Below are 13,960 nucleotides of genomic sequence, written 5' to 3' on the forward strand. Positions count from 1 at the left end.
CAATTTTCCCCTCAGGTGTAATGTATATAAACATTTTTGACTCCACAGACCTAGTAAAAAACCTCATCCTCTTTGCCTTTCTCAGGAAACAAAAACTCCATTCATATAAACTTGTGTAATATCTATTATTGTGTTGATAATGTGTGGGTTTCAATTTTTATTTTATTTGGTTAATTTAATTTCTCCCTTTCTTGCTTTCTTCCTTAGTGTTAAAAAGTACACTATGGCTTTTTAATATTTAATTGATGGGATCATTTTACGGGTTTTAGTTTAAAGGTAACCATAGCACAAACGCATCCATTATTAACTGCAGAATGGCACTGTAGCTTCTTGGGAACCCTCTTTAGTTTAATATGAGAACCTCTGTCAACAGAAAACAGCGCTGATATTGTTGTCAAGTGTGACAGACTGGCAAATGCAATGGGCACCACGCTGGAACAATGCAAACTGCTTATATCAATGGAAGAGACGATGTTTAAAAGTGAGATGAAGGCAGAGAGCGAGAGGCTGTCGAGGAAGGTTCGATTCCGTGTGGCATCCTCGCACAGCGGGAGGGTGCTGAAGGAGGTGTACACCAACGGGGAGGCTGCCGACTCACTGGACTCCGAGTATGCCAGCAGCTCAGAGACCGACCAAACCAGCCGGCTGAGCGAAGTGGACGGGCAGCAGAATGGACACGTAGGGTCCGAGTGTGATGAAACTGAGAACGAGCAAGATGACTTGCTCATTTTAGTCAGAGCTACTAAAGAGAGGGGCTTTGGTACAAAGCGAGTCAACATCCTCAGCAAAAATGGCACAGTCAGGGGAGTCAAGCATAAAGTCAGCGCTGGTCAAGCCCTCTTTGACAATTTGGCAAAAGTATTTCAGGTAGGTGATGTGGTCCTGCTGGCTACAAGCCCTTTGTCTGTCCGTTTTAACTCCCCACATTATTCTTTCCCTTTGTCCAAACCTCTCTCATTCATGATTTCTCAAACTCTGAATTCAATTCTACTTCATTCCCGTTGCTGTCCACTTGCTGTTCTTGCTTACTCTTTCTGGAACACACCATCTTCACACCAAATCGACTGTGAAATTTTTATTTCAAATTTGACTTAAAGTTTGTTGACTGGAAATATATATGTTGTGCTTCCCATGTATGAACCAAGAAAGAAACCTAACAGAGGAATTAACTGGAGATCTGTACAGATCCACTGTACAGGGATGTATCATGTTTCCACTCCTATTATATAAGTTCTAAGGAGTTTACGATGTTATCTGCTGTCCCCTACATGTAAATATGTATACTTGCAAATTCCATTGTGTTCAATCTGCAAAGCAGATCAAATTAGATGCGGGATGGCAGCAATGATAGTTTTCCTATATGAAAATTTCAGAGGAATGAAACTTAGTCAGAGGTCTCTTTTATTAATGTCTGTTTTCCATTTATTTTGTAGAAGGAGCAGAATATCTGTGTTTGAAAGGGTATATACCACACTGATGCCTTGGGCTGAGAAATACAGGCCCAGAAAAATCAAGATAAAAGTACTAAAAAATTCAGCTTAGATATGTAATTTACCTATATACACTCTGCAAGTCTAATAAGCATTACTATTCAAACAAAGGGAGACAGGTATGCAAACAAACTCTTTCTAAAATTTACTATAATCCAGAATTAGGATGGTTGCTTAAATTAAACAGTAATTGACTTCAAGGCATTATTTTAAAAGCATTTATGCAGTTTTACAGCATGGGGAATTTGATATGCGTCATGACTGCTGTGTGTTGAAATGACACCTGAAAATTCTTTCTTATTTTGAAGTGAAGTTATTTCACAATACATTTAGAAATGGCTATAGATTAACATTAATTTCTTCTGAATATTAATTTATCCTCTACAATGTACCTAAATTCTAGTAGTTTTTCTGTCAATACTGGTGTTCCTGTGCAGGATTAGTATTTTAAAGATGAATTAGCTGTTCATTTTTGTTCTTTACATCACATAGCACTCCAATAGCTTGCATTCTTGAGTATAAAATTTATAGATATGAGTTAGGAAGTGTTGACTAAGGCATGTCTGGATTCTTCTCCAACCTCAATTCCAAATACTGTTCCATGTTTCACTACATGGAGTACACCATTTCACCTCACCAGCCTCCTTCCCTCCTAAAAGCTTCCTTCTGCAGTGTCGGTGACACCAAGCTGAGGAGTTTGAATGATCTAAATAAATGGATGTAGTCAAATACAGAGTGGCCCTGTCATCTTGCTATTTCTATCTCCAGTTTTAGGCTGGAAATTCTTCAGAAAAGGTTCATGGACTGAAATCAATGTACTTTGATTACAATTAAGTTTCTTTATTCCTATCAGAGTTACAGCTAGTACCAGCACTATTTCCATGCCAGAAGACAGGAAGACTTGAGAGGAGGCACATCCATCTGATAACTTCAGAAACCTATGTAGCCAAGTCTAGCATAGAAGTCCATAATTAGAACCTGTAAAATATTGATGGTTTAAAAGGTGATAGGGATCTCATATTGACAAAATCTTACAGCAGAAGAAAGTGGAAAAATGAAATTATCAGGTGAAAACAAACTATTCAGTTTTTCATATTGCACATAATTACACTTAAGAACTCTCTGCTACAGACATTGTAAAGGCTGAAAGAATAGGCAGGTTTTGAAAGTATATGAGGAAAATATACAGGGAACTGAACAGCTTCTGCTTGGGCAGATCTAGATGATTGATTTCCAGAAATAACTGTATATTCTTACCTTAAGCATCTACTGGATTGAAGACATATATTTAATAATACAGTGAATATAATGATTTGAGGTTTCTACTCAAACAAGTTCCTGTCTGCTCAGAGATAAAGTTTGAAGTGTAGTGAAGAAGAATGGTCATTCGCATATCATCTTTTATGTTATACTGTGAGCCAATTTTCTATGCTACATGGTGAACACCAAGGACAGCAAAGCACAAAGGTTGGCTTTGAGATTGATTTGGAACTGCTTGATCTCAGTGTGAAATATGATCGAAATCTTTCCAACTACAAAAGAAATTATGACCTTTAGGATGAGATTAGAGAATGATTTCCACTTTTCTGTAAGTACATTCCAGACAATTAATTGCACAGTAATACCACTTAGAGAACAACAAGAGTCCTTCATTCAAGAATATGATAAGACAGAAATATGTGTCTATTAGAAGATATAACTCAAAATCTCTTGATCTGGACATTTTTATAAGCTTTCTCCTTGATTGTGTGAGATCATCTGCAGTTACATGTTCCACTTTTCTTAGGTGAGCAGCAGCAGATGTATAACAGCAGTTAAGATGTATTCAAAGTCGCTTATCCCGAAGGAGAGCCCATCTCTGCCCCTTTGATGGTTCAGCACTAGGTGACCTCAATATATATTTCTCAGAGTTGGTGTCAGAACAGGTATTTGTAATGACAGAGTATGCACATAAACTCTTCACAGTTCTAAAAGCTGAACCTTGATAAATTTGTGAATGCAAACACTTCTTATTTAGTATTTAGTGTATCACTTATTAAAGAAAAAGTCTATGCAAGAAGCCAAACACTGAGTATGTGTGAATGTCCTGTGACGCTGAAACTAGTATTTTTAGACTTTCTGTGGTGTAAGCATTCTGATTTTTCAGACTATATTTGCAAACTCCTCTACTCTGCTGTTACCAAAATCCCCACATTCTCATTGTGCCATAGAAGAGATCCTTTAAAACAAATCACTTGGCTCAGATATTCTAGGGATAGGCAGGAATTCATTAACTGGGCTTTATCAGGTTGTGCAGCCAAGACCTTTGATATTTTCTGTTCAAACACCTGTGCTAAAAGCACTCCTGTGTATTTTAATTTTCCTTGGAATATTTAGTCTTCTGAATATTTTTTCCTTGTTTTCTAACTACGGCCTTTCTACAGACTTGGTTCAGACAGTTTCTTTCCACAACAGACTTATCTGAAAAAAAATCACACTTTCTGGAGATTTTAGGAAATAATGTACTACAGGAACGATTTCTAGATGAAAACGTGTCTTTGTTTTTTGTTGTTGCATGATAAAAGCTTGGCCTGAGAATGTATATCTGATGCCAAGTAGACACACATCCCCTGCTACCTCTTCCCACATCCATGCACCACGTACGTCCATCACCAGCACAACCAGCGACTTCCCACTTCCACCGTTCCTTGAGAAGAGAAGCTAGGTCACTCGCATTAGTCTGTCCGATGACTGTTTGTGTCCCCAGCCATGAGATGCTCCAGTGCTGTGACAGTAAACAGTCTCCCATCAGGTCAGCCCTGCATGGGCTGGTGAAGCTGCTGCCAGTTGGGTGGGAGCTGGGGCTGGCATGGCCATGGAGATGTTGTGGGACAGAGCAACATGAGTCCGGTGGTTATCTCAGCTTCATGGCAAGGTATTTTGGGGGCAGAAAGGCAGGGAAGAGTCCAGCCCTATTGATGCTGCAGGGAAGTACGGTTTCCATGGCAACCCCTCCAGCCTTTCCCTCCCAGGGGTAGGTGCCACAAGGAAACCGTTGACATGGCAACCACATCCTGGTGGGGGAGGGTGTGCGAGGGTGGTGTTGTGGTAACACCTCTCCATCTCCTGCTTTGTGGGGAAGGCGGGAGGCCAGTCCGGTGGTCATCGGTGAAGGGCAGGGGTGGTGATGGGTATCTGCCGAACCTTGGACCAGAGCGGGGCCACCTACCGGGCTGGCAGTGTGGCGGTCAAACAGTCACAAATATTTTATTTGCAAGAAATGTGCACTACTGAAAAGCCTGAATAACATAAAGGATTTAAAGCTCCCAATGTTCCTGTTCATGTACCTCCTCGGTATAAGTGAAATAATCTCCTGCTGAAAACACTAAAACTGATGATGTTGGCAGCTCTGGAGCTGAGGATCTGACCTGCTAATTGAATCAGAAGAATAATGCCTTTCTCTGCGTATCCAAAGCAATTGTGGCCTTATTTTTGTATGTTACTAACATTTTTGTTTTCTAGTACTTAGATCACTGTTAAAATGTGAATGGGTATGAATATTTCCTATATTTTCACATAGAAATTAGTAGAGAAATGGTTCTTGTTTCCTTGAAATAAATGTAATTCTCTTCATGACCAATTTTTATGATTAGGCCATCCCTATGATGGCTTCCAGGTGACACAGAACAAAAATCTTTGGCTTGTCTTGCATATTACTAAGTAGTGCAGTGATCATTTCATGCCAGACCAGGTTTCCATCCCAACGTGCAAAGTAATGGAGCTCAGCCAAAGGTCTTACACAGGTCTCCCCTAATTTCCACCATTTTAATGTGGGTCCTTTCTTCTATTTCTAAACTTACACACTCTACTGGCAGTCTGCCTCCTCTGAAAGGTCACCTTCTGCAAAATTAGCTACAGATCTCATTGTCAGGCAGGGCCTGCTGACGTCTGTTGTGAAAGGGCAGGTCTGGTTAACAAACCTGAATAATGCCTTTGTGAACATTGCATCAGACAGGATACGGGTGAAGAGTCAGACATAATGTACTTGGTCTTTATGATATTCCCCAGTATGGTGTCTCAGATAGAGCTAACATTTAAGGTTGGAAAGTGCAAGTCAATATTCAGCCTGATAAAGAATTAGTTTATTAATGTTTACAGAGAGACAAGGGAAAGAGTTAGGAGTCAGGTGGAACTTTGTTAAGAGATGGACAGCTTCTTGGATGGTTAGGTTCACTTTCATCTTTCTTTACCTGTAGGTGACCTGGAAAAGTTAATACAGAGCAAGATACGAAGAGCTTACAAACCAGTAGGGCTAGCTAATACCTTAGAGAAAATAAAACAAAAGACAGCAGCAAAAACAACTGTCTTCCAAAGAAGGTAGATGCTACGAAATGCTCTTAAGGAAAGTTTTTTTGCAATAGTACAAGCAAAAGTTTTAGGGTGGGTGGCATGTTGTATACCACTCCAGCCCCTGGAGCACATATCACTACCACCTGCAAAATTCTGGGTAAAAGAGAGAGAAATCTGCACTTTTACTGGAGAAGTCATGATGTTATCCTCCTCACTTCTTTGGTAGATGATCAATTGTGACACTTCAGCATCATTTGATTCTTTGAACTCAAAGGCCTCTGCTAGAATTGGACTTAGACTGTAAGCGATCGCCTGAAATTCCATTTCATATTTCTCATCTGTACACACTGTCCTCTGACTCCCAAATGGGCATAGCTTGCAAAAGGAAAAGATATCCTGGATTGCTTGTACCTCCTAGTAGCAATGTTAGGGAAACCTGCTCATAAGCTAGGGCCAGAGCATTTGCTGTATTAATGGCACATATATGGATGGAGATAAATCCCAGTGAGCTGTAGGTACCTCCTCTGAGTTGTAAAGTGCCAATATATGTTTCTAGTGTTAAAAAGTCTGGAAAAGTAATTATGAAAAAGTGTAGCACTGAAATCCACTGAAGAACAGGAAAAATTGTAATGACACAGAGGAACATGCGATTATTAAAAGTAGGTTTCAGTTTGTTAAAGAATATTCAGTGTTAGAAGGACAACTGGATCACCATTGGAATGGGCATAGTGTCCCTTCGGTACTTCTTTTGTGCCTTCCTAAGTGCTTTGGTCTGTGACCACAATGCAAGGGACAGTGATTCAGCTTATTCAGCTGGTTAAGTAGCAGTTAAAACAGGTAGTTTCCAGAGCTGGTAGCTGAATAGCCACACTGATTTTAAAAGGCAGATGTTCAGGTCTGTGAGCTTTTAACTGGACCCTGGTGTTGGTCAGTACTTAGGATATTGGTATTTATTGTTCTTATGTTCTCATATAAATCAGCTGTATAGTACTGTGCTCAAACAGGTCTATTGTTAGACTGTTCCTGATATTTTAGGGTTTGCTGCTTTTGGATTTGAAATACATATTTGACATAGACTTGAAATGATAAGTAAGTAGACTTTACCTAAACCTCTGATGTGAAATACAAGCTTTGAGTTAAAAAATACTTAGCTGTCTCATTTTTTAAAAATATAGGTAAGGGAAGTCTTGACTTTTCAGTACACTCAGCACTGGGAAGCTTAGCAACAAAACTATGGTTACATTTATCACTTCGTGAAGATTGAATGAACAATTGAAGAAAAAACATTGCTACACTTTTATGCCACAGTTTGATTAGCATGTACTGGACATCTGCCCAGGCTTTCAAAACACTGCATGACCTCAAAGTTATCCTTGCTCTGGTGTGTCTTCATCTGTGTAAAAGATCTATAAATGAGGACAGTGTTTTCGAGACACTTGAGTGCACTCTATGGGACTAAGCAGTGGCAAGCCCTGGATCAATAAACATTTCTGTTCTGCGTTTACATATATTTCTACTTCAGAGGTTATAATAAGCAGGTACTTTGCTTCTTGAATCACATCTGCACCTGCAGGTGAGTGAAAATTGTTATGATAGTGAATTGATATTTCCCCACTGATGGCAATATTTTTATCCGTTCAGCATAGGTAATGACTACATAAATGCAAGACGGCTGAGAACTGGCCTTTACACATTTTGCAGTAGAGGTCAGGCACTGGTGGTTTTGAATCCATGCACACCAGCCTTCCCTGAGAGAGAATGAACTAACACACTTCCTAGCAAGGCTCTGCGAAACACAAAGTCTCAAGTATAACCACACTCTTGTAGGTGCAGGATGGAAGCAGCAGTGAGGTAAGAGCACCTTCTCTCTTCTGGTGATAGAAGACAACTTCTAATGACTGACTGGTACTGAACAGAGTTGTCTCAGGCTCACCCCAGCTAGTGTCTAAGTGCCTATAGTCCAAGCAGGTTGGGCAGCCTGTAGGAAAAAGCAGATGTGCTGCTCTGGGCTGTGAGGGAGAACAGAATTAAATTGTTCCCTCTGTGAAGTCCATGACATGTGGCTACTTTCCCAAACAGAGTGATTTATTAATAAGTTACGCTTAATACTGCAGTGAATATATATATACAGAACATGTATAGGTAGTACTAGAGTTAATCAAGACTTTAGGTTTGGATTCAAAAAGCCCATAGGTCTCTGAAGAAGGACTTGGATATCAAGCTCCAAAGCTGTGATCCTCCAAACCTCTCTTTGGTGCCACCTTGTCTCAAAGGTAGCAGAAGCCTTTTATTAATCAAAATTTGACTAAGGATCTGCCTTGGCCTTGGATCATGCCTCAGCATCTCAATATTGACAGGACATGACGATTACCTCCTACTCATGTCCTAAGGGAACCACAAAATAGGTGCTCCTTTGCCTGTCTCACCTGCAGGGCTTGATGCAGTAGGTGTCCTCTGGGCATGCCTAGTGGATCAGATCCTACACAAACTGCACACAAGCAGATGCTGCTTTGTTACAAATTGTCTCTGCAGGAGGCAGTGATGGGAGTTGTGCTTTGAATTAGGCAGTCACAAGACACTGTGAATAAGTTGCTGGAGCAGGAGTGGAACAGAGGTTTGCTGAATCTCAACTTGCCATCCCAAATACTATGCTTCAGCATCATGCTTGCCTTCCATTTCTTACTTGCTCTCAAGCACTATGATGATGGTGTTGCTTCACCATGTGGGTGTTCTGGAAAAGCTCATAGCCTGTGACTTGTTAGGGAGAAGAGGTAGAGACAAGGCTGGATCCAGGCAGCCAATACATGAGAGATTGCAAATAACCATGTTCTGCCGCCTTGTTTCATCCTCTCTCTTTAAATCTAAAAATACACTTGCTGTATTTTTGAAAGAAAGAATGTACTTCTTCTCAGACAACAAATATGAATGTCAAATTGAACAAGATGCCTCCTGGTTGGGATTCCTAAATCATATTGGCTTCAGGAAATTCTCTGTACTGAAAATAGTCATAAACTGAGATTTTTGGGATGAAATATCACATATGCTTGCCATCCTCTTATTTTTAGTTATCTGTCTGGTATATGACCTGGAAAACTATATGACCACTGGTTCTAAGCCCATGTACTGCTCTGGGACTCCTTTGTGCAGTTGCTCACTAAGGTGCTCAACCTTCGCATTAATACAGAAGATGCTTCATCTTACTTCAAACCGAATTAAAAAAAAGGAATGTTATGTAAACAGTCTATTGAAAACATTCTCAAGATGCTAGCCTGAATTTTTTTTTCTTTATTTGCACAGTAAGATTTTTTTTCTAAATTGACCTCTTACAACAGAGATGTGAAAGATGAATTGATTAATATTAATCATTAATTAGTTGCAATAACCCTTCACTTTATTTCTAGCCGTGGAACTCAATTGAGTAACTCAGCAAGACAATTATGAGAAAGTGTCTTCTGAAGTACTCTTAAAACTAGGACTATCAAGAAAATTTTGGGCTATTCCCCTTTCTTTGATGTGTTACAACAGGCTGCCTGCTAGCCCATTTGTTGTGTCCTCTTGCCCCTGAATGTGTGTGTGTCTTTGACACAGCATATGCAAAGTTTGTGGAACTCAAAAAGCTGAAATACATTGCCTAAAAATGTGAACCATCCTATATGCTTAATTACTAGCATCATTCTTGGTCATTGACCCCTAATTTTTGTGTACAAATAAATTACTTTGCGAAGAAATACTTAAGGGTCCTCATTGCACCTGAGTGTCTTAGGTGAGGTTTGGTTTTAGTTACATTTACAAATATGGAAGCAAATATTTGGCTACACTGGACCAATTTGTCACCGGATTGCACAACTGTGCAGTTGTGCAATTCCAAACATATGGTAATAATGAGGATGCAACACACAAAAAAAAAGAAAAATGAGGAATTATCTTTACCTTGGTGATATGGTTCTCTGAGAAGGTACTAATGTCTTTGATTTTGTGCCATAGAAGTCATTAACAAAAATACTTTCTAATAAGTTAATTACAATTCCCTTTAGTTTACAGATCTCTGAACTGTTTCGGTTCTGCACTAGGATTTGCAAATACTTACACTAGTATTTGCAAACACAAGCTAGACAAATATAAATGTACACATACCATGCAGGTATTGGGTTATAATGACCCAGGAAAAATATATCTTGGCAGTTGACCAAAACCACAGTTCAGGAGTCACCTGCTGCCAATTTAATTGGCATGTAGGTGTCATTAAGGATTATTTTCTTCCCTAAGAAAGAAATGAAATCATGCCTTATTTGCAGATAACGCTTGCTAGACTGCTCTGATCTGTCAGTAGCCTGCTCTGACATTTGTCTACTCACATTGACAGATTATTACACACTACACCAACACAAGGCACATGATTAACAGCTTGAAGAAAGAAATGGTCAAAGAGTTACTGCTTTTTTGGCTGGAACTTTAACCTGTGACTGCAGTGTTCAGCACCAGCATAAGTTTGTAACTGAAGAACTGTAAAATATGGAATTTGCAGGCAGAGAGAAAAGGGTATGACTTTCATGCATGAAAACCTTCCTCATTACTGCAACATCCAGTACCAGGCAGTACAAAGTGTGACACTCAAATCTCACTGAATTCTTCCAAAGCTTGGAAGATAAATAGCAATTAGGACAACATCCCCAGCCTGTCGATCTTGTAAAGGAGTTGGAAAAGTACAGTTTCCCATTCAACCAGGCAATCTTTTGGTTTTGCGTGACACAGTGGTTGTGTTGTGGAGAGGCTGCCACATCACAACTATTTACAGCCTCCATCACACAAAACAACAGAAATGGTCACAGATGAGCAGCTGGAGTCAGTGAGGTAGAGACTTATTTCACACATGGCAAGAAAGAAGACAGAAAAAACATCATTCATTGCTAGTATGAATTGTGGAAAGCATTTTAACAACCTTAGCACAATTTTGCTTTGGAACTATATCTAGAGACACCATCCATCAATAATGTCAGAGGAATAAGCCTTCTATACTGCAGAAATACCACACACAGCCCTCATTCTTTCTCTGTTTATCACAAAGAACTATGGAAAAACTTACTGGCCAGTATTTGCACATTTTTATGACAACCTGGTGTGTTATGTCCTGCATTGGCAAATCAATCAATGCTCATGCAAAGGCAAATAAATTTTTCTTTGGGATTGACTCACAGTAGCTTTGTTTGGAATACTACTGATTGCTAATTATCTATCAATTTTTTAAAATATTAAGAATCAGCAGCAGTCATAGACCATAATTTAAGAAAAATCTATTTACCCATGACATTTCCACAAGATAATAAGCAGTCAGTTTCTAAACCTGCAGCTGAAGTTGCATCTTTTTAAAGAAAATATGATATTTTTTCCAGCTGCTCATGTCCTGTTCTTGGTTTACTATACCTAAAAGCAAAAGACTCTTCCTCCCAGCTCTACATGAAGTTGTGAAGCATTTAATTCCAATTAGAGAACGTTGCAAGAGACAGACAGATAGAAGTAGTGAAAAATGAGACCTTTCAGCATTATTGTTGGAGTTCCTTACATCCTTCACAGGCCTTAATCTGCATCTTCAGAACTTCCCTTTCCAAGGGCTGGCTGATGCTTTCAATAAGATTCCTAAACATGCAGTGAGTAAGTCCAGTTGTTCTTCCAAATCCCTAACACGATCAAAAAATATAACTAGCTACTCAGTCCCTCCAAGTCCAAACTTAATCTGTCATGAATATTTAAAAGAGGCAGGAGTTCCTGGATGACTTGTTCAGGAAATAAATTCTCTTCATTTAAATTTGTCTGGAAAATTTTGCCATCGCAGCTATGGTTTTTGTAACTGGTCAGGCTGGTCAGGCCTTTTGAAAACCTCTGCTTGGTGCATGATATTCCTATGGATCCTCATGTGAGAGACTGTGGGGTAGAAAAACACTTTTACAAGTCAAAATTTGCACTTGGATACTGTTGACTAACACTATTTTTTTTTTTTTTTCCCCTACTGCCACTGACTGGGAGCAGCCTTGAAAAATTTAGCTCCTTGTATGAGGTAATTTTATCCTCGGCTGCTCTAGCAATTCTCTTTTGAAGTCACAACAGATAAGGGCAAGAGTTGTCAAAAAAGGAGAGATGTCTAGTGAACTTTCTGACCTGTCTTTCATCCTGTCTCAGTTCTCATTTGGTAGAAGATTATGCAGTTGGCAGAAATGTAATCAGTATGGGTTTTCAACATTGTTCGAAGACATGATATTAGAATAAATGTTATTGATTTTTCTTGCTGTAGGGGATTAAATGATATCTATGCAAGAAGGCTATTGAACTTTTGCTCCAAAAGAAAAGCAGATAGCCAATTCACTCATCTCAGCATCTGCATTTGTAGTCATATTCCTTGACCATAATGCATTTAATTCTATGACGTGATATAGATTTAACCCTATTATAAGAACATTATTATATGAAAAGTATGATTATAAGAATAAAAACGTATGTTTTATTTAAAGAATATACATCTCTGGGCCAAATCCTGAATCAGACTAGAGCATGATACTACTCAAACTGACCTTGATAAAAAAATTACTCCAGCTGCAGATGTGATATATACAGAATAACTACTTCAACAGCTATTTTGACTGACAGGTTTCGTAGCTGGTATAAAGCATTCAACTTGCTATATTCTGATTTTCAGACATTTTACACATTTACTTGTTTAAAAAAGTCCAAAAAAAGGATTACACCTTAGATTTTTTCATCAGCAAACTCTGTAGCTCTGTTCTATGGATATGTGTTCTATTTTGCTCACACAGAAATAGTGGATGAGTCATCTGTCCCTTTTTGTATATCAAGGCTAGCAGCCAGGGTATAGGCTCTTCTAGGGCAGAGTTGGTTTATCTATGCTGTCTAGGAGTTGCATCTGCTACGTCTGCATAAAAGTCTCAAGCTCTCTGCCTTTGGTTTCGGAATCTATCACATAAGAAAAGGAATGAAACACCATAGGTGTGCAATGCAGATGGATCTTTAATGAAATGGAGATTGAGTGTATAACTAGCAATTAACTACTCAGGGTTTGAAGATGAAGGTACCAAAGTTCTAGGTATTATTAAGTAATGAGATAGCTGAGAGCATTCTTCTAATTAGGTTAAGTAATATAGCAGGGAAATAAGGTCCTTCATCACTCAGTACTAATAGAGAATAAAGTAGTGCAATAACTACAAGAGTTTCCTTTTCATCACTTCTGTATATTGAGTGGGAATGGTCTATCTCATTGAGTGAGGACTGAATCAGCACTTCATCAGCACTTTGTCAGGCTAGCATCACTCAGCTTTACTCTTTGCCTCACTCAAAGACTTGTGCAAAATCCACTACTGATTGCAGAGTGCTTCATGCAAGAGAATGCCCTATGTTCACCTGATGTATTGTTGGTTTTTTCCTTGACTGTGCAGTTCAAATGGCAGCTTCAACTTTTTACAGAATATTCTATTTTTATGTCAGCCCAGATAAGTAACATTTTCAGGTAGAATTTAAATTATATAGAGCAGCAGTAAATAAAAAGTGTGTCACTTTCCAGTTATTTGGAAATGTAAACTGAACATACTGGGAGGGTGCTGGTTTCCCAGTTTTGTTTAACACTTCTTGAGAGTTTCAGTATCATAGTGCATCTCATTCTAGCTTCCATTCACAGGAATACAATAAAAGATAAAATAACTTTTGACAGAAAGTTTGTTATCTACCAAACATGAGAACTCTATGGTATATCCCAAATCAAAGTGAGCCTTCATATAACACTGCCCTCTCATTTTATTATCAGGAAGGTAAACTGTGAAGAGTGGATTACAATTTGCATTTTCTCTGCTATTAAATGCAATCCAGAGTTGCACTTTATTTCACTTATTCTATTATCTTCTTTGTTTGTTTTATGAGTGACAAGTACTTCTGTTGTGTAAAACAGAATGATCCTAGGCTGTAATTAATCCATAAAAGGCTGAACCACCTGCTGATGAATATGCAGTAAATTTTGAACTGAGCTAAGTCTAACTGATAGGAGCTTTCTTGCATACAATTTTTTACTTGCTGATTGTATTTAGCACTAGAAAAATCACCATTTGCAACACTGATGCAAATAAGAAAGAGGTTATGGGTTA

The 13,960-nt window shown here is 38.8% G+C and overlaps 1 protein-coding gene across 1 annotated transcript in view; it reads left to right on the forward strand.

Annotated features, from left to right (window-relative positions):
• Positions 1 to 471: 471 nt before the first annotated feature.
• The window catches only part of GRXCR1 (glutaredoxin and cysteine rich domain containing 1), a 38,868-nt gene continuing 25,379 nt past the window's right edge, over positions 472 to 13,960 (forward strand). Inside the window, exons 1-2 of the mRNA XM_071808351.1 lie at positions 472 to 867; positions 3,548 to 3,561. Coding sequence (XP_071664452.1) covers positions 472 to 867; positions 3,548 to 3,561 — 410 coding nt within the window. The remainder of the gene's footprint in view (positions 868 to 3,547; positions 3,562 to 13,960) is intronic.

Source organism: Patagioenas fasciata, chromosome 4 (genome assembly GCF_037038585.1).
Source record: "Patagioenas fasciata isolate bPatFas1 chromosome 4, bPatFas1.hap1, whole genome shotgun sequence".
Classification (NCBI taxonomy): Eukaryota; Metazoa; Chordata; class Aves; order Columbiformes; family Columbidae; genus Patagioenas; species Patagioenas fasciata.